This window comes from Callospermophilus lateralis, chromosome 19 (assembly GCF_048772815.1).
Source record: "Callospermophilus lateralis isolate mCalLat2 chromosome 19, mCalLat2.hap1, whole genome shotgun sequence".
NCBI classification, from domain to species: Eukaryota; Metazoa; Chordata; class Mammalia; order Rodentia; family Sciuridae; genus Callospermophilus; species Callospermophilus lateralis.
The window spans coordinates 28,695,209-28,714,489 of NC_135323.1; the positions used below are offsets into that span (position 1 = coordinate 28,695,209).

The following is a 19,281-nucleotide window of genomic DNA, read 5'->3' on the forward strand; positions in this document are numbered from 1 at the left end:
GTTCACGTGCGCCCAGGGCCTTCCCCACGGAGGACAGTCATGGCGAGGACCTAGCTCAGGTACGGCTACCAGGTGCCACCTTGTCAGCTACACATGCCTCATGCTCATTCTCTGGCCCCATCTCCTGGTGCCACCCACCACTAGGGGTAGCACTCAAGGTCACCCACAAAGTCAGGACCCGACTGCTTTCTTTTTTTAAGCAAAATTTTGAGCCATTGGGATCCTGTTTATCCCCTGGGCTGATGTCACAGGTGCATTTTTTAAACTGTCTCATGTCACAGTCAAGGGTAAAGGTGGCTGCCGTGCGAGTCGGGTCCACGCTCACCTCTCCTTCTCAGCAAAATCATTCTGCAGCTTGTGTTCCTTCTCGAGCGCGATCGCCTCGGCCTGGCTCTTCAGCGTCTGCTCGTATTCTCGGATTTTCTCTTTAAGTGCTTTTATCGTAACCTCTGCAGATAGAAAGGAAAAGAGAGAAACTCCAACAAGAGAAGCGGGCTCCGCGGTGAGAACCAGCAGGACGGGCGCGCTCCAGACTTCAGCTCGTCCCCCGACACAAAATCAATGCCCAGAGTCCCTTCGGAGACCTTTCACTCCCTAACGTGGGCTGAACTCGCAGTGTTCGGGATGAGCAGGATCAATGGATTTTGCTGGGAAGGAGTGCTCTGGTTTCTCTAGCGCATTTTAAGAAAAGAGGGGAAATCAATGGTAAAATATGATATCGCCCTATTGACGAGTCTTAAATTAGTCCTCCACGGAGGGAAGATTAATAAAGTTTTAGTGTGGGTTTAAGGACTTTCTTACAAAGAAAGCAGTTCATCATGGTGGCTCTGTGGAAAGGAGGTCAGTCAGCAGGGAGCTCCAGGCGGCCAGGGGTACCGTGTGGTCTCCTCAGCTGGGGGACCTGCCCTGGGGTTGGGTGCTGGGGCACCTGCCACCCAAGTGGATGTGGATGCGTGTGCAGAGCAGATGATGCAGGGCCTGGGTAAGACACTCAGGCTGCTGTGGTGGCCTGGAAGTACCCTGGAGCACAGCAGGAGAGCCAGGGCCTTGGGCAGCCACATGGGGGCCTGAAGGAGCCAGAACTCCAGGGCAGATGGTCCCTTAGGTGGCAGGGCCACCTGGGGAAGCTGAGCCCAACACAGCTCTTGATAGTCCCTTTAACTACCCAAACAGGAAACCAAAGCAAGTGTGACAAGTAGAGTAGGGTCCTAACTCAGACCTACGGGTGTCCTTCTACAGGTGTCCCTCCCCACCTCGATTTGCCAGCACTGTGGTTGCAGTCCCAAGGGAGTAGGGCTCTTGGGGACCGTTGCCTGCTTTTCCAGATCCATCTCCGCAGGGCGGAGTGTGTGCGCCCAGCACTCTGCAGGGTCGGGTGCTCAGCCTGGGTGCTGCACACGTGTTTCCAGCCCAGCGCTACAGGCACAAGGGCCATGTGTCCACATGGTCACACAGACCGTGGGCTTGAAAGGACACAGTAGGCATTTTCAGAGTGGACCTCTCTGGTGTCCGCTCTGGAAGCGACCCGTTCTCGCCTGACCTTGGCCTGGCAGTGTGGCTCGAGAATGATGTGTCACAGTATTGTCCTCTCACAGCTATTCTTCCAGGCCCCAGACGACCCACCAAGGGGGTGCCCTGTTTCTGCCCTCAAATGTCTGATGGGGCCATTGGTTTTCCTTTCTTCCTCTAAGGAAGGCCTGCGGGGTCTACATGATGAGAAGGGCCAATTTCCTCTCTTCACAGAGAGCCCTCAGCTTTAGTCACAAGGGGGTGGCTTTCCACAGCTGGCTGACGTGGTCCCACCTGCACCCACAGGCATCCATGGGAATGCGTGGGCTGAGCACCCAGGAGGCAGCACTGGTGTGGGGGCTGGTGCCTGCTGCCGCCAGCCCTGGTGACACAACTATTCTCCTTCTGAGGAGTCTGCGGTCTCACGGAGCTGCTGGGGCTGCTCACCCACCAGCAGAGCCCAGGTCAGGGGCATCTCATCCTGTGGCCTCTGGCCCTCCACTGCTTCCTGGCATTCCCTGGTGTCTCCCCAGGCTCCCTAGCAGTGGGTAGAGGATGCTGGCAGAAGGACCCTCTTTGGCTGTGCCCATGCCCCAAATCTTGTGACAGACAAGGGCCTACCACTGAGCCACATCCCAGCCCTTTTTACTTTATTTTGAGACAGGGCCTCACTAAGTTGTCCAGGATGGCCTTGGACTCGTGACCCTCCTGCATCAGGGACGGCAGACCTGTGCCATGCACCCGGGTCTGCTCTAATTTGATCAGCATACTAAAGCTCTGACAGGGAGCAAGTCAGGTGCACCCCCGCCCTTCCAGATTATGATCAGTCAGGCTGGGAAGAGAAGAAGGAAGTGACCCCCCCCCCGCCCTCCTCCAGATTAGGGACATCCCTTATCAATAACGAAGAAGGGGGAACTTCTGGCAAAGCAAGTTCTAGAAGAAGCTGATGCTGGCTGAGGATCCAGCTGCCCTCAGGTACTCCTCCAACACCCTAAGTGGGGAGGACGAGAGCTGCCCCTGAGAAGGCAGGGCCACTTCCCAGGGCCACAGGGTTAGGCAGTGACAACCAAGAGACCCGACCAGGTCTCTGCCTCTGAAGCGTCCATTCTTGGGGCTTGGATGTTGTATTTCATTTTATGAAGCCCTCAAAGGGGCTGCGGGGAGAGAGCATTCCATGCTCTCGGGGCTGGTGGCAGGCTATCCTGTGACACCTGGCAGTGGGTGACCACCACACAGGGCAAGGGGCAGGGCAAGCCATGGGGCCTGGGTGCCTATGGCACCACCCATCAGCACACAAGAGAGGCTCCACGAGAATCCAGAGTGGTCTGTTGGAATTAGACGCCAGAGGCCACTGAGGGAACAAGTAAAAAGGCTGCCCCTGCTTGGGACATTGCCTCCTGGCAGACCAGAAGGACCAGGTTATCCTGCATGTTGGGACCAGGGTAATTCTGACAAGAAATGTCTCCTACTCAGGGAAGGGAGCACCTTCTCTCAGAAGGATCCAGCTTAATAAGTCCATGCTTGCTTTCAAGCAGGACAGAATTGTCCCTTTGTGTCCCCAAGGCCCACCTGAGCCAGACTGGGGTGGGGTCTGAGCTGGCCTGGTTCCCCCAACCACCCCAGCTGTTCCTTGGCCCCAGCAAGGAGGCCCTGGTGGCCCGAGGGCCTGAGCACACCAAGGCCCGTGGGACATGCAGAGACCCGGATGGTAGCCGCTGCCCTCACGACCCAGGCCTGTCTGTCCATGTGCTCCCCCCACACCTCCCAGTCTCTCCTGAGACCTCCAGTGCAGCTCCCCAGGGCTGTCCCTGGCGCTCACCACTTAGCCCTCCGTCAGCCCTAACCCTATTAAGCAGGAGGCCGAGAAGGGCCGCTGGGGGCTGCCTCTCCTACCCGACTCCTCACCCCGTCCCCAGGCAGAAACAGGCTGAGCTGTGACTTGGAGCTGGTGGAAAACTTGCAAGTGCTGCCAGAGGGGACACGGAAGTCAGGAGGCTCCGGGACTCTGTACACATCTGGGTTTTAGGCACAGGGAAGATTTCTTTGTTCCTCCTTGACAGGAAAAGCCAGGCCACCTCTGCCCCCTCTGCCGTGCTGACGCTGGGCAACCACACCAAGGAGCTGTTTTCTTTCATTAGATTCGTAATGAATAGGTGAGGCCCACAAGGAAGGCCGTGCGTAAGCGGCAGCCTGCGCGGATGCGTCTCGTCTGGAGCCGTAATGGATCGGCGGCAATTACTAAATGACTTGCTGTGTGTGACCCTTTGATCATGAGCTGGCTCTCTGACAGGTGGCGCCCGGAGGCAACATATCAGTCTTTTAAAAGGCAGATTCTATCACATGATGTACAAGAGGAATTTTCAAAGAATTCTGATCAGCCCAGGCTGAGGGCAATAAAATCATACATAGTTATTGGGCAGAGAGAAGTTTAGCTTCTAAATAGCTAAGCAGCATCATTATCCCTCTTTAACGATTCTGCTCTTGCCCCACCCTGGCCTCCTGACGTGGATAACAATCACAGGCGTCTTAACAGCACGGGAGGCAACAGAGAAAACAGAAGGAGGCCAAGCAATGAACCCGTCTCCCACCAACCTTGGTTTTTCACTTCGGCGAATTCCTTGTTGTATTCTTCGAGAGTCTCCCTAAGTTTCTGGTTCTCTGTTTCGATGTCGTGCAGGCGTTGCACTTTGAGCTGCAGCTGTTGCCCGAGGTCCAGAGCTGGCACGGGATCTGCACAGGACGAGAGCACACATGAGCCTGGTCTCTCAGCAGAGACTTGGAGCAGGCCTCCAGGGCGCCCAGCAGGACCCCACTGCAGGATCCCCTGGGGACATTTCTCTTCCAGCCTGAGATAGGGTGGGGGGCTTCTCAGTGCTTGACACAAGGGAAGAACCACCCCAGGACAGTCAACGTATGAAGACAGGTGGGCAAAGCTGTGGGATTCACTGGTGTCTGCCAACCCTCTGGCCTGGTGTGACCCTGGAATAACTTCACTCTGATCTGACAGGAAGGGAAATGCGGGCAGTGAAGGAAGGAGTTCCAGGAAAACCCACCACACATGGCTGAACCCAGAGTACTGTCGTGGAGATGGAAGTCACACCTAGTACTCCAAGAGTGGCACGTGGATTGCAGAACAATGTAATGGACACTTTCTCATCTAAGCCTCCCCACATTGGGAAAGAGACGAAGGACATAAGCAAAATCTAAAGGTCTAGGATGCAGAGGGATGGGCCCAGAGTTGCCTGGCTAGCTGATGGGCACAGGGCACAGGCCAGGTGACTGAGAGACGAGAGAAACCCCAGGCTGTGTGGGAGGCCACCCTATTTCAGCACAGGATCCCTCTTCCTGGCTGTCCTGCTTTGTTAATGAAGGATGCCAGGAAGAGCCAGGGGGAGCAGCTGCTGATCCCAAGACCGAGATCTTACAGAAGCACCGAAGGTGACCCAGTACCACCCTGTTATAGGCTAATGTCCAGAAGCCGGGAGGCTACCAAGCTCATGACAGAGCAGAACAGCATCCAGGCCAGGCCTGCAAGGTCTTGTGGCCAACTGAACATGCTATCCGCTATGAATTCCCTTAACACTGGACTTTAATCCAAAATTGGAGATTGCAGACGTGCAATTTACAGGGCTGACTCTTGCCCTTCGGCTTTACCACTGATACGGCCCGAGACGGACAGACGTGAGATGTGGTTCTGTCAGTTTGAGAATCATGGTTCCTTCTGCAGCCTACAGAGCAATTATTATCCACCTGTTGGGCACCAGAGAGGCACTTCCTTTAGGATTCTCAGGCTCCGTGAGAGCAGAATACCCAAATCCACAGGGCCTGGAAAGACTATTGAACTTATTTCTGGCTTGGGCGCCAGTGTCACTTGTGAGCTGGCTGCGGAGATTTAGTCTCCCGTGGAGGAATGCTAAACACGGGGCTCGGCGGATCAACAAGGGTGTATATTCAAGGCCTCGCTTAATTTTCAAATGCCAGAGTCATTAATTTTTTAGACCACCCTTGGTTCCTGGAAACCAGGGCTGGGTGTCCTGCCACAGTGAGCACATCCAGCAGGGCCAGCAGCTTTCGGCGGTGCCGCTGTCCCTATGGAGCTTACAGGAGCAGGCCTGGCCAGCAGAGCCGCGTGCGGGCTCCCCCCGTGCTGCCCGTCACGCACAGCCCTACCCGCTCGCTGGGCACTCCTCCTGCGCATGCGCAAGTCTACGGCTTTCTCATTTATGACTTTTCATGATTATTTTAATCAGCATTAAAATATTTATGTTAAATTAGAACTCAAAAGCTATTTCGGGGACAAGGTTCTACTAGGCAGGAGTAGTAATAACAAGACAAATGGCATTCTCGGAACCTGCCAGGTGGGATGTTTTTCTTTGTTTTTTAAAATTTCAGCTCCTCTCTGGTCAACCTTGCGCCCCTCCCCTACTTCCACAGCCCTGAGCTGGGCAAATGACCGGAAGGACTGGGCCTCTTCCACCTGGACCTAGGGTGTGCACTGGTCCCCAGTCAGGGAAGGACAGCAGAGCCAGCCTGGGAAGGTGGCTCAGGCCCCTCAGGCAGCTTTCCCCCACGACAGCTAGGACCAATGGTATTTAAAAAAATTAAGCCCCCACACTGCAGGCCCTTCCCCAAGGTTCCTGTCAACATTTCCCGCCGGTTCTTTTCAAGTAGACAGGACCCACTGTGTTGGCTCCAAAAGGAAAATATAGCTTCTGTGCAATTTAGCCAGGAATTGGGGACATATGAAAATAAGTCATGTGTTATCAAGTGAATGGCAACTAGACCTTGAGACAAATTTTCAGAGTGTTGTACTGTAAATGAAATTTCTGGCAATCTCCTAATTACTCACTGTGGCATCTACATTTGACTTAACCTATTAGAGGTCAATGCCTGAGTAGCAATGCCAGTCACAGAACAGGGAACAAACTGAATGTTCAAACACCTCCATGTGTTCAGCTCCAAACTTCACTGCAGTTGAAGATTAAATGCTGACAGCATTTGAATACTGTTTTGGGATATGTAAAAGGCGTTGCTAAAGTAGCTCTTAGGCTTAATTTTTATTACTTGTATTAAAGAACAGCTAATTCACCACGTGACAATATAATGACTCTAGCATGTTTGGGCTGGAGACCAAAACAATGAATTTCAGCCAAACCCCAACCTGCATGTTAATCTGGGGAAATCATAGCTTTTTGTCTCGTTAGTGATTTCCAATGCCATTTAACCCATTCAAAAGTATTGTTAGGTCTTCTACTGCATGTCACAAGCCTCCGATCTCAGTAGCATGGTTAGGAATCATCTGGAGCAGGTAAGAACACATCCATTGTAAAGAGGACTGTGCAGACCCCCGAGGCCCTATCCCCCAGCCTCCTCCAACTCCACAAAGTTTGCTACCAGCTCCATCTGCCTGATGTGACTAACTTGCAAAGTGTTTTACAGTCACCTGAAGATCAATTCCTGAAATGCTCTGTGGCCCACTGTGTAGCACAGGTCTCAACATAATCATAACCACCACCGATGTCGTCACCTGTACTCATTCAGCACCTTTGCTAAGGACACATACCATGATTTCATTGATTCTGCCATCTTGGGCAGAAGCTGGGGGAGGGCCCTGCAATGTCAGGTGCTGGCATCTCCCCCAGGGATAGGGGAGGAACGAAGCCAGCCAGGCAAACAGGTACGCAAAGCTCTAATTAGGAATTCTGCTTCCCGAGCCAGCAGCCAGCTCAATCACACTGCCTCTCCAAGTACTAATTTAACAAGCATTTCTGAAGCGACTCTGCTCTGGGCAAGGCCTGAGTTAGGCTCTGGGACAGACACTTGGCCAAGTCAGCAGGAACCAGCCCACAGCAGGTAGATCAGGTGTAGAAATAACGAAGGCAAGGCAAGAGCACCCCACTGAAGGCAGGGGAACCCAGCAGCAGTCCCAATAAGGTTCCTTCTAGGAAGAGGTGACACCTGGGCACCCCTTGCCCTCGTAGGCACACAGAACTTGGGCCCACGGGGGCTGCGGGCTCAGATGCAGCAGGCAGGGGAGCAGGGAGTGTGAAGTGTCAGGCTTAATGACTGATGGCTGATGTGCATTCTATGATGTCAGCACCGTCCTGGCCACCAAGGGGACATGGTGGTGAGCAGCTCTGTCCTGGGGGCTGGGGATGCATCTCAGTGGTAGAGCATGTACCTAGCTCATGTGAGATTCTGGGAGGGGAAGCTTGACATTCTGGTGAAGTGAGAGAGACAGGAAGCAAAACCAACAAGACAAAAGACCTCCATGTACTACCAGGTGTGCAGGAAGGAAGTGGAGAACTGGGAGGGGCGGGGTTCTTGACTGCGGGCTGGAAGGCTCCAGGCTCCAAGGAGATGTGCCGGGAAGGAGAGCTGGTGCTGAGGAGGAGCTTTTTGAAGAAGATTCACACTAAGCAGAGACAGTGGCCAGTGCAAAGGCCCTGTGGTTAGTGTGAGTGTGGTACATTCAAGGCACAGAGGGAGCCAGGGTGGCTGCTGTGGAGGGAGTGATACAGGAAAAGTGGTCAGAGGGAGGAGGCCTGTAGACGAGGATATAAAGAAAAATATGATCACAATGAGAAGAGAACTAGAAGATGTGAAGCAGTGCCAGAATGAACCCTGGGGCCGAAAACGCAAGGTCGGAGGAGGCAGAGGACCCAGCAGGGAAGTCATGGCAGGAGTGGGTGACTCTCAGGGTGAGGCGCCAGGTGGCATGACAAGACAGCGCGGGACTCTAGACCAAGAAGGGCTGGTTGGCTTTCCACTGGCAAAGTAGTTAGGAGTTTTAAGTTTAAAGATGAGTGCCATAATTTTCTTTAACAAAAGCCACGTGTTCCAAATTAGCTACCCTGTTCTCAGATGGCAAATGGCTGTCACATCAGTGACATGCTGCCTGACAATGATGAAAAACCAACACGACGTCTCCAAAGTAAAAACGATGCTTTAATCCTCAATGGGAAAACGTCGCTTCTTGGAGGAAACTCAAGCTATAGTGACGACAGATCAAGAGCAGATTTTGGAAACGCCCCATCATCGTGTCCCCATATATGAAAAGGCGACGTCATCCTCTATTAACTGTCCCATGCCCCATGCTGCACCTGGGAGAGGGCAGCACAGTGGTTCAGTGTGGGCTGGACGTCCCGGGTGCGCCCCGACAAGCCACTCACTTCAGGGTGGCCTAATAACTGCCGAGATGGTGAGACTGTGGTGGGGACTCACAGGGACAGCTGGCCAGCACGGGAAGCACTCAGCACTCAGTAAGTGCTACCTGTTGTCTTCCAACTCAAACCTGACTAGACATTTGCCAAAGAGGCTTCAAACCATTTGTCACTAATATAAAACCGCAGCAGCTTAGCAATAAAAAGTGACTATTGGGAAAATGAAAATGTAAGAGTTTCAACAAGTAACTTTTCCTAACTATACACAAGTTTTGAAAATATGAATCAAGTTGTAACCAAAGCCAATAATGAACTTCTTTGGGTCGGATCTACTTGTCTTTGGGAGTTATCTTTTCAGGACTTTATAACAAAATCCACAAAACTTGGAGACTCCATTTCTAGTCACAACCGATTCCTGGCCCTGGACTTGCCCTCTGGCCACCAACAACCAGAAAGCCGGACAAAACCCAGGAAAGAACGCGTGACCGGCAGAGCCGGACTGTGGCCTGAGTGAAGTGACCGAGAGCCTCAGCCACCAGCTGTCGGCCAGGAAGTGCTTTCTGAACAGCTGCTACCCGAGGGGACCAGGACAACCCAGCAGCTCTCCCTGGACAAGAGGCAGAGCAGGTTAGAAGGCTGCAACATGGGAATGTGCGGGGCATAGCACCAAGAGGGAGGGACGCGTCCACAGGAGGTGATCCCGAGCTACAACTGAGGCGCACACACCTGGGGGGATCCTAGGCTGAGCAAAGAACCACGAGGAAAGTCTAAGCTGAAAACTTCCAGAACTTGAGGCCTGGGAGACTGCAGAGTTCAACAGAGCCAGGGGGAGGGACTTTCGATGGCACAGGGTGCTCAGTAAGGACACCAGAGGGCCCCCTAGAATGGGGGCCTCCGAACCTCAAAGGGTGGCCCAGAATCACCACAGACGGCCAAAACCAAGCCTCAGGACCATCAAGCTGACCTGCACTACCCAAACCTAAGCACTGTCACTAAGAGACAATGAAATCCAGACAGTCAACATAGCAGTGCCTAGCATCCCACTGAAAATGACCAGACGTGCAGAACAACAGGCAGTAACGGGGAAACAGGCTAGTGGAACAGAACCCGAGGCGACCAGACAGAGGGGAACAGACAAACGCTTGCCCAAAGAAGTTCCAAATCATTTAAATAACAAATTAAAATAAGATAAGCAATAGCTCTGAACAGTTAGAAGGAAAAATTGAATATCAGAGAAAATGAAAATTTATTGGTTGAGTTTCAACAAATACCTTTTCCTAATTCATATACAAGTTGCAAAAATACAAATCCAATCACCCTAAAGTAACCACTAAAATTAAATCCAGAGTGATAGCTTATAACCTAATTGGGGAGACAAAATTTGAAAAGCACTCAATCTAGACTTTGGAGACAAAGACTAGCACAGTTGTTATAAGCATGCTAAGGATGGAAATAAAAATATGAATTTGTATTTAAGTGGAATTTAAATAAAAATCATTTAAAAATTTAAATAAAATTAAGTTTAAATAAAAATCTTATTTAAATGGAATTCTAAACTTGAAATACAAAAATCTTAATAAAAAATTGATTAAATTGACTAATAATAGATTAGGAATGTAGGTGGGGAAAAAAACCAGTGAATTCAGACAGTTATACAAGCTGTTTGAATAGAAATACAAAAAGGTTAAATACCAATAAGCACACGGAGTTGCTGAAAACAAGAATAAAAACCTACAATCTTGTCAAGCAGAGAAAACATGATTAATTATGTTCAGGAAAAAGAAAAAAAAAATAGCTGGAGATCTATTTTATACCCAACAAACGTGTCCATTCAGATGAGGGCAAGGTAGAGATCGCTCTTTCCCAGCTGAACAGAAGCGGACGAATCCCCTGGTAGGGCACCTGCAGCACCTGGCTCACGTTAAAGGTCGTTAAAGGACTCCACGGACTGAAAGGGAAGGAGGCCAGGTGGGGCCTGGGTCTCTACAGAGGCTCGGACAACACAGGAAAGAGCAAATACAGAGGTAAAGATAAAGCACTATTTTCTCGCTTGAATTTCCTTAAAAGATAGTTGACTAAAGTAAAAGTATTAAAGCACTGCAGGGTTGTGAGATATGTAAAAGTTAAATGAGTCACAACAGGTAAGGACAGAGATGGAGCAAATGAAGGTCTGCTGCAAAATTCATCTAATTCAGGATGGGTCGGTAAGGCAGGGTGCGACTGTTTACAAGAGATGTGACGGAAATGTCAAGACACGGGTTAATACTAAAGGGTCAGAGACAGATGCAACACGAAACACACATCAAAAGAAAGCTGGCATGCCTGAGATAAAATCCGACCCAGAAACTTCAGGACAAGGAACACTAGGTGATATGAAGATCGCCACATCAACCCAGAAGAATCAAGTCAGCGAGCAGACATGATGACCCTAAAGGTCAAAACAAGGCTTCAAAATCCATGAATCTAAGGCAGACAGAACTGACAGGGGAAAAAGAAAAGCCCACAATAGTGGTCAAAGACTTCAGAACTTCTTTCCCATCAATAAATAACACAGTTGGATACAAAATCATCATGGATACAAAAGACTCAAAGAAAACCATCCAGCGACTCTGCCTGACAACGCCACAGAACATGCTTCCTTCAAGCGCACACAGAGTACCAATACAGAACAATTACGAAACAAGTTTTGATAAATTTCAAAGAGCAAAACTCCTATAAAGCATATTCTCTGATCACAATGGAATAAAGAATGCCCCCAAGTCTCCATTTTAACATAAAAATAGAAAAGCTGGGCATAGCAGCAATTGCCTGTAATCTTGGCAACATGGGAGGCTGAGGCAGGAGGATCTCCAAATCAAGGACAGGCGTAGCAAGTTAGCAAGACACTGTTGCAAATAAAATTAAAAAGGCTGGGGATGTGGCTTAGTGGTAGACCTCTGCCTAACATGTGTGTGGCCCTGGGTTCCTCCCGGAGCTGTGGGTGGGGGTAGGGAAGAACAAATTAAATCCAAAGTAAGCAGAAATGAGCAGATGTGAACAGAACACAGTAGGACTGAAAATAAGGGAAAGAGAAATCAGAGCACACAGTAGCAGGATTTGACTTCTTTTTTTAAATTGGTGCATTGTAACCATACATAACAATAGGATTCACTACGCCATATTCCTGTGTGCACATCACAATTTGAATCTGTGCCGTGACTGAACCCAGAAACATTCTAACTCTGAGCCACATGGCCAGGCAGTTTTCAAAAAAAAGAAAAATTTAAAGACAGGGTCTTGGTATATTGGCCCTGGCTGTCCTCAAACTTGTGATCCTCCTGTCTCAGCCTCCTGAATAGCTGAGATTACAAGCATGTGCCACCGCGGCTGGCAAGAGCTTCGAGCCAGGCCAAGGAAGGGAAAAAATAAGGAGGTGTCACAGATCCCAAGACCAGGAAATGAAAGAAGGGACATCACCACACATTCCATAGATAAAGATGACAAAATTTGATAATATGATGCCAATACATTTGCTAATTCAGAGAAAACTTTTAAAAAATTTCCTACTTACCAAAACTGATTCAAGAAGAAATAAAAACAGTCTATGTGTCAATAGTCTTATATATGATAGTGACAGTCCTATAAATGTTAATGAAGGTAAATTTGAAATTAAAAATATTGCAACAAAATCCAAGGCCTACATAGCTTAAAAGCTGAACTAGAGAAGTTTCCAAAGAGACAGCAGCCGTCCCACACAATCTTTCCAGCAACTGGACGAGGGGAGCACGTCCCAACGCATTTTACGAGTCCAGTACTTCCTGGTCAATAAAGGCAATAAAAGGGGAAAAAAACCTGTAAAACTACAGTTTTACATTGCTCATGGATTTAAAGGCAAAAATCCTTAGTAAAGTATTAGCAAACGAATTCCAGCAAAATTTACAAAGCCTAATATCATCATAACCAGGTCACCATTGAAGAAAATAAAGGGGAAAAATTACATGATCTCACAGACATGGGAAAAATATGACAAGATTCAATATGACACCCATTCATGAGAAAAGACACTCAGCAAGGGAGGAATGGAGGGGAGTTCCCTCGACCTACAGAGGGCGTCCAGAAGGAAATCTACAGCTCAGTGGATGCTTCCCTGCGAGGCCTCAGCCCCCCTCTCCTCACCGGGAGCGTATGGCCCCCCCTGCTGCACTCAGGTGGCCAGCACAAAAGAGCAAGAAAAGAGAATAACGCACGGCCCCAGAGACTGGGAGTCCCCCCAGGAAGACAGACACCAAAGCCCAGAACACTGTTGGCCAGCAGGACCTGAGGCAGACAAGACTCTCCACCCAATAACCATAGGAGGCACGTGCTCTTCAAGGGCAGATGGAATATTCTAGAAAGAACGTCTTAGGGAAAAATATAAAAATCCCATAAACGTCTAGAACTAATAAGGAGTATAAAATGGTGAGAGATACAAAATTAAGCAAAAATTTATTACATGTCCATATAAAGCAACAAACAATTGAAAAATAAATATAAAGAAAATGGCATTTACTATCTATTGATCAAGACCATGCCCTACCAAGGGACAGGGTGCACACTGTGCACCAGGTGTTAATTCACCTGTAACAGTGTGTTAAACGGTGAATCAACGCAGAGAGAAATGGATGGCGACCTAAACACATGCACCACATTTGGGTGGGAAAAATTCATGGTTCTCAATTTTCCTCCAGCTGAGCTACAAATATGGTAGATTCCTGATCAAAATCAAGGAAGGTGTGTCTGCAAACACTGACAGGCCAGATCAAAAACTCGAAACTCAGGGAGCCAGAACAAAATTGAAAAAGACAATCAAAGATGAAGGACTTACATTATCAGATTGAGTGCTGAGTGGAAAGCCACTGCCATCAGCACAGTGTGACGCTGCAGAAGGACAGACGCACAGACCAGTGACACAAGGCAGGGTCCACACCTGACCTCACACTACACACGGAGTTAACTCAGAAAACACCAGAGCCCTGAAGGTGAAGACAACTACACAATGATCTAAAACACACAGGAAGGAGGGAAAATAACCGTGACCTCGGGCAACCTATCCTCCAAACGTAAAGAAAACAAGAAACAACAACAAAAACAATGTATTAAAAAAAACTTCAAATAACTGAGAGAGAATATATGCAATAAATATATGTAACAGCAGATTTCTATGTAGACTATATATTAAAAATTTATAACTGAATAAGACAATAACCCTTTAAAAATGGGCAAAGAGGGCTGGGTTGTGGCTCAGTGGTAATGTGCTCGCCTGGTATGTGTGAGGCACTGGGCTTGATCCTCAGCACCACACAAAAATAAAATAAAGGTATTGTGTGTCCACCTACAACTAAAAAATAAATATTTTTAAAAAATGGGCAAAACTGAAAACGTTCTAAATGAAGATCTATGAATGACCAAAAGCATACGAAAAACCACTAAGCATCATTAGTTGATGGGAAATATGAATTAAAACCATAATATAATACTCTCACCAACATAAGCTAATACATCAGGAAGGAGAAGACATGCCGCAGCTGGACTCGCCTGTTCCTTGTGGAGGGACACCAAGTCACAACCACTCTGGGTAACAGTGTGGCGTCTCTTCCCTTCCCCTTTCTCCTGGTGGTACTGGGATTGAACCAGGTGCTCTACCACTGAACCCACCCCCAGCGCTTTCTAAAATTCTATTTTGAGGCAGGGTCTTGCTAAGTCACTGAGGCCAGCTTTGAATTTGTGATCCTCCTGCCTTGGCCTCCCCAGTAGCTGAGATTAGGAGTGGCTGGCGCCCAGCACAGCGCAGCATCTCTCACAAGCTCAGGGGCAGTTACCCTGTGTGGGAGCAGTCCTGAGGTATTGGCCTGGAAGCAATGAAGGATGTCCACGTGACAGCGCAGACTGGCTAGCTGTGCTGATCTGTAATAACCATAAACCTGGAACAAGATGCGTGGATGAGCCACCGCCGCACCTGCGGATAGAGACCAGTTGGCGGCAGCAGGGGGAAAGGCCAAGGCCACCGTGCCAGGCGAGGCCCGCGTCGAGCCCAGGCTGCAGCGCACCCGTCGGGCTCCACTCACCCTGGTGCAGCAGGACCAGCAGCAGGACACCCGCCAGCTGCAGGAGGGACCCTAGGTTGGGTGCTGTGGCCAGCCCGTGTGGCGTTCAGCAGGCCAGGGGTGCTGTTCTCGTGCTTTCAGCCTGTGGTGGGGCGGGGGGTCCCCCCATCGTGAGTGGGGAGCATCAGTGTACAGGTTCCATTTAGATGAGGCTGCAGGAAGGACAAAGCCACCCACACTCACAGAACAAGACCATGGCTGCTAGGGCTCGGAGTTATAAGGGCACTTGAAAGACGACAGAGTGTCCTTTGCCTTGATTGTCAGAGCCCCATGGTGTCATACTACACACTATGGGAAATGGGCGTGTCGTGTCACATGTGAACTCTCTCATCAAGTTGACCTGCACTTTTCAGGGCTGGGCTGTAGCTCATGGAGCGAACCTTCTCAGCACGCCCAAGGCCTGGGCTTGACCCCAGCACCACTGAATGAACCAAAATACACACACGCGAGGTAATTTTCACAGAGCTAGAAAGCCTTTTGCATTGCTCATAAGATAATTCTAATTCCCTTTCCCTGTCACACAGCCTTTTACTCTAGGCTGGTCTGCACCGTGTCTGACACCGCTGTAGCTACAAGCCTGGGGCTGTGAAACCAGCACTTCTACTCCTGCAGCACATGAGCAAAAGCAATTTGGAGATCAGACTGGTCTGGCTGCCCGGCCAATGGACAGGAGGCAGAGGGCAGTTGGGCCAGGCAGACGAGGGACAAGGGCAGTGGCGGCTGAAGTGATGGGAAGGGTGTGCTTGGGGACACTCCTGGAAGCTGTGTCACTGGGACTTACCTACAAGCTGCCTGTCAGGTGAGTGGAGAAAAAAGAACCCAGGCTACAGCCTGCAGGTATGGCCAAAGCCACTGCCCAAATGAGGCGCTGCTGCCCATCCCAGGCAGGCCTGGCCCTGGCCGGGCAGGCGGGGGCTGTGGGAGGAGAGGGGCTGTGAGGGGCTTGGCCTCGTGTGGCGAGGACTGAAAAGCCCTTCCCGGCTGCACAGAGAGCCCGGGGGCGTCAGGGCTGCCCCTGCCGTCAGCCCCGGTGAACGTGGCCCTCTGGGCCATCGGGTGATGACATCACAGTGCGGCAGACGCTCCTTCTCGCCAGGGCACTCTAGGCTAATGTAATCATACGATTACATAATTAACCCAGCTGTCTCATTAAGAAAATCAACTGGAATTCAGGGCATAATTAGTCATACAGCAATTAGCATGCTGATGAGGGCTGATGAAAGCTGTCTCGATACCGTGGCCAGGACCACCGGCCACGGCCCGGGGGACGCAGCTCCGCATCTCGGCACGGGCACCCAGGAAGGAGTCCCGGGCCCCACGCAGGGCACTCCTGTGCTCTGCCCTGGTGAGGCCAGGGTTGGCAGGAGGGGGCAGCGGGAGGACCCTGGGGAGGACCCTGGAAAGGGCAGCATGCGGAGCTGTGGCAGGAACAGGACTCACCCTGCCGCTTCCACTCCGTCACCCATGCCTGCGGCCAACTGGTGGCCCCGGGTGAGCGTGCTGACCCCAAGAGGGTGGCCAGGCTCCTCCATCCGGTTTCCATTCCCCCCAGGTGCTAGGGCAAAGCATGACTGTCCTTGTCCCCTGAGGCTGCTGCAGGCCCAGGCCAGGACCCCCAGGTAAGGCAGGTGGCAGCCCAATGTCTACTACAACCCCAAGCCTTGCTCCCCGCCCACAGCCCACGTCCTCCTCCTGTCCAGTTGTACAGGCGTCTGCAAGGATTCTCTCTCTCTCTCTCTTTTTAAAACAGATACAACATTTTTTATACCTCCATTTATTTGTTTTTATGTGGTGCTGAGAATCGAACCCAGGGCCTCGCACATTTGAGGCAAACGCTCCACCGCTGAGCCATAGCCCGGGCCTGTGGCAGATTCTTAATGAAGTGAGTGGAGACACCTTGTGAAGGCAAAGTGGACATTTCCTGCGGGGATCCTGCCCATCTCAGGCCCCTGGCATCAGAGCACTCCTGAAGGGGCTGTGGGCACCCACCCTGGTTTGCCAACACTAGGGGACCTGGAATACATGGACTGGAGTGCCCTCTGGAATCAGGATGGGAGAGTCCTATTTCTTCAGCCTTTTGAGAAGGTCTCCAGGGCACCCTGATTGTAATCTGGGTACGGAATCCCAGGGGTGCTCCTACCTCAGCCGCAGGATTTCATCACCCTTCCCAGTAGCTGTGCTATGGGACCTGGGCAAGGGCAGACAGGAAAGAAAGAAGAATGAAAGGGATGGGTTTCTAATTTTAACCTGTAAAGTGTCCTCGCTGAGAGTAACACCCTCAAAGGACCATCTTGCTATTTTGTTCTTGTAGAAAAGCATCAAAAAGCAGTTCTCAGCAGGGACACCATTCCATGCTACCTCTGGATCCTCAAATGCTGGGCCAGGAGGGATCCTCCCAGGGAGAAGAGCCTTTCTCAATGCACCCAGGAACATGGACCTCGGAGCAGGTTCTGAGAACACTGTGGCCTACAAATGGAATCCTCTTAGCCAGTTCTCTTTTAATAAAAAAGGGTTTCCCAGGCTGGAGGTGTGACTCAGTGGCAGAGCACTCGCCCAGCACACACAAGGCCCAGAGTTCCATCCCCAGCACCACCAAAAAGGTGGGGCGGGGGGAGTAAAAAATCTGAGGACTTCTGAAAACCTGAGACTGTCCATCTCCATCTCCTAAGCACAGGCCAGAATCCTCTGGATAATCAAGGAAGACCAGTCAGTGGTGACACCCTGGGTTCAAGCAGTGTCTCATGAGTTGATGAATATTTTGTGTCACTGGTAAAGTGCTTCCTAATTCTTGAATCTTAGAATAAACCCTTGCAGGCGCTGCCTTTGCGTGCAAAGGGTTTGTGTCTGGAGGAACGAAGTGATGTTTTCGAGGGGCCACAGGGAGGCCAGGAGGCACACACGCTGCAGATTCTCCCAGCAAGCTTCGCAACCCGGCGCAGCAGGTGCAATCTGCAGCACCAACATGCAGTGGCGGCTCCGCCAACTTTGTGTCTTTCTCTCCTGCCTAGGAACTCTAAAAAATACACCACTGAGATGTTTCTGAGACAGAAATGTCACTCATGTCTTATACAAATTTATAAGTATCCTACAAAAAATCAGCTGGCCACAAGCTAATCTATAATACATAACAAGAGTTATTCAGAAACTTGGAATGCAAGTTGATTATTTTCTAATTGTGCTGCTCCCTCCCAACTCTAGGAATAAATACAGACCCATGGTAAAAAATATCTGAAGACATCAGGAGCCAGGGCAAGTTGCCTGTGTGGGGCTAATGGCCAGTGAGTGGAGTGTGCCTGCCACCATGATCCTGCTTAGAACCCAGTAAAATTCCATCCACGCCAGAACCTTTAAAAGGAGGTCATTCCAGAATATTTTCAGCTATCCGAGAGGGTCACGCTTTAAGAGTAGAGACATTTGTTTCTTGTATCATGCCAGTAAGGCTATTTTTACCTAAAAATTCAACTGCGGAATATTGTCTCAAAGGCACAGAATACTATGCTCCCACCTGCATGTGGCACTCCAGGGAGACCCGAGCCAAGTCTCATCTGCAGCTGTATCTTGTTGGGTGTGCGGTCCAGGGGCTGGTGCTTGGTGAGAGTTAAGTGTGACTTCAGGCCTTTCCTTGCATGCAGGGGATCATGTGGTCTGACACGGAGGGTGCTGGCCTCCTGATCAGGGAGCCAGCTGCAGGGGATGCCCCACATAGGGGCACCGCCTCACCCTGGGAGCCTACTGGTCATGATGTTGTCAGACAGCTATGAGGCTCTTCCACAATAGCAAGTTCACAAACATAAATCTCAATTAGGGCATATTAAAATAAAAAAGTAAGCGTATGCAAGCTCTCAGTAACCTGCACACGCTGATGGCAGGCATGATATATGGGCTGCTAGCGAAGAGATAGACAGACGAGCCTTCTAAAGTCGGGAAGTAAAATCAGAACCCTCCTTGTGAATCTAAACATGACACTGCCCTCTCACAGTGGGGCTGTGGCACTGACAGCAAAGGCCAAGTTCAAGTGAGCGATGAGAAGAGAATTGGCAACAGGAGATGTGTTCTCCACATTTTTTGCTGGTCTTCATTTTAATTTTGTAAACCAGGTAGAACCTGGCCAACAAGTACAGTTTTTTTTGACGAGGTAACAGCACTGCCTTAGCTGTGTCCTGAGACAGCTATCCTGACCGATTTCCCTAACTTCCGGTCCGGGCAGTCAGTACATCCCTCTACCTACGTACAGCCCCACATATATCAAAGATCTGTCCCCTTCTCTCCAATTTTACCTCCACCACTGAAACCAAGCACCCCGCCCTCCCTCTGCTGGTCTCCCATGTCACTTTTCGCTCCTTTCTAATCTCTTATCCAAACTGGTGTGGGATGATCCAGTCAAGGCACAGCTCGGATCAAACCATGTCCTGCTTTAAACCTGGCACTGGCATCTGGTGGGAGGTGTCCAGTGCCTTCGATGACCTATCCCCTGCAGCCAGGCGATC

At 50.3% G+C, this 19,281-nt stretch overlaps 1 protein-coding gene across 11 annotated transcripts in view; it reads right to left on the reverse strand.

The window, feature by feature from the left end:
• Cux1 (cut like homeobox 1) overlaps positions 1-19,281 on the reverse strand; it is a 315,533-nt gene that overhangs the window by 120,709 nt on the left and 175,543 nt on the right. For all 11 annotated transcript variants that reach the window (XM_077106064.1, XM_077106063.1, XM_077106062.1 and 8 more), the window contains exons 5-6: positions 4,102-4,239; positions 326-449 (exon numbers count right to left, since the gene is read on the reverse strand). In XM_077106064.1, the coding sequence (XP_076962179.1) occupies positions 326-449; positions 4,102-4,239 (262 nt within the window). The remainder of the gene's footprint in view (positions 1-325; positions 450-4,101; positions 4,240-19,281) is intronic.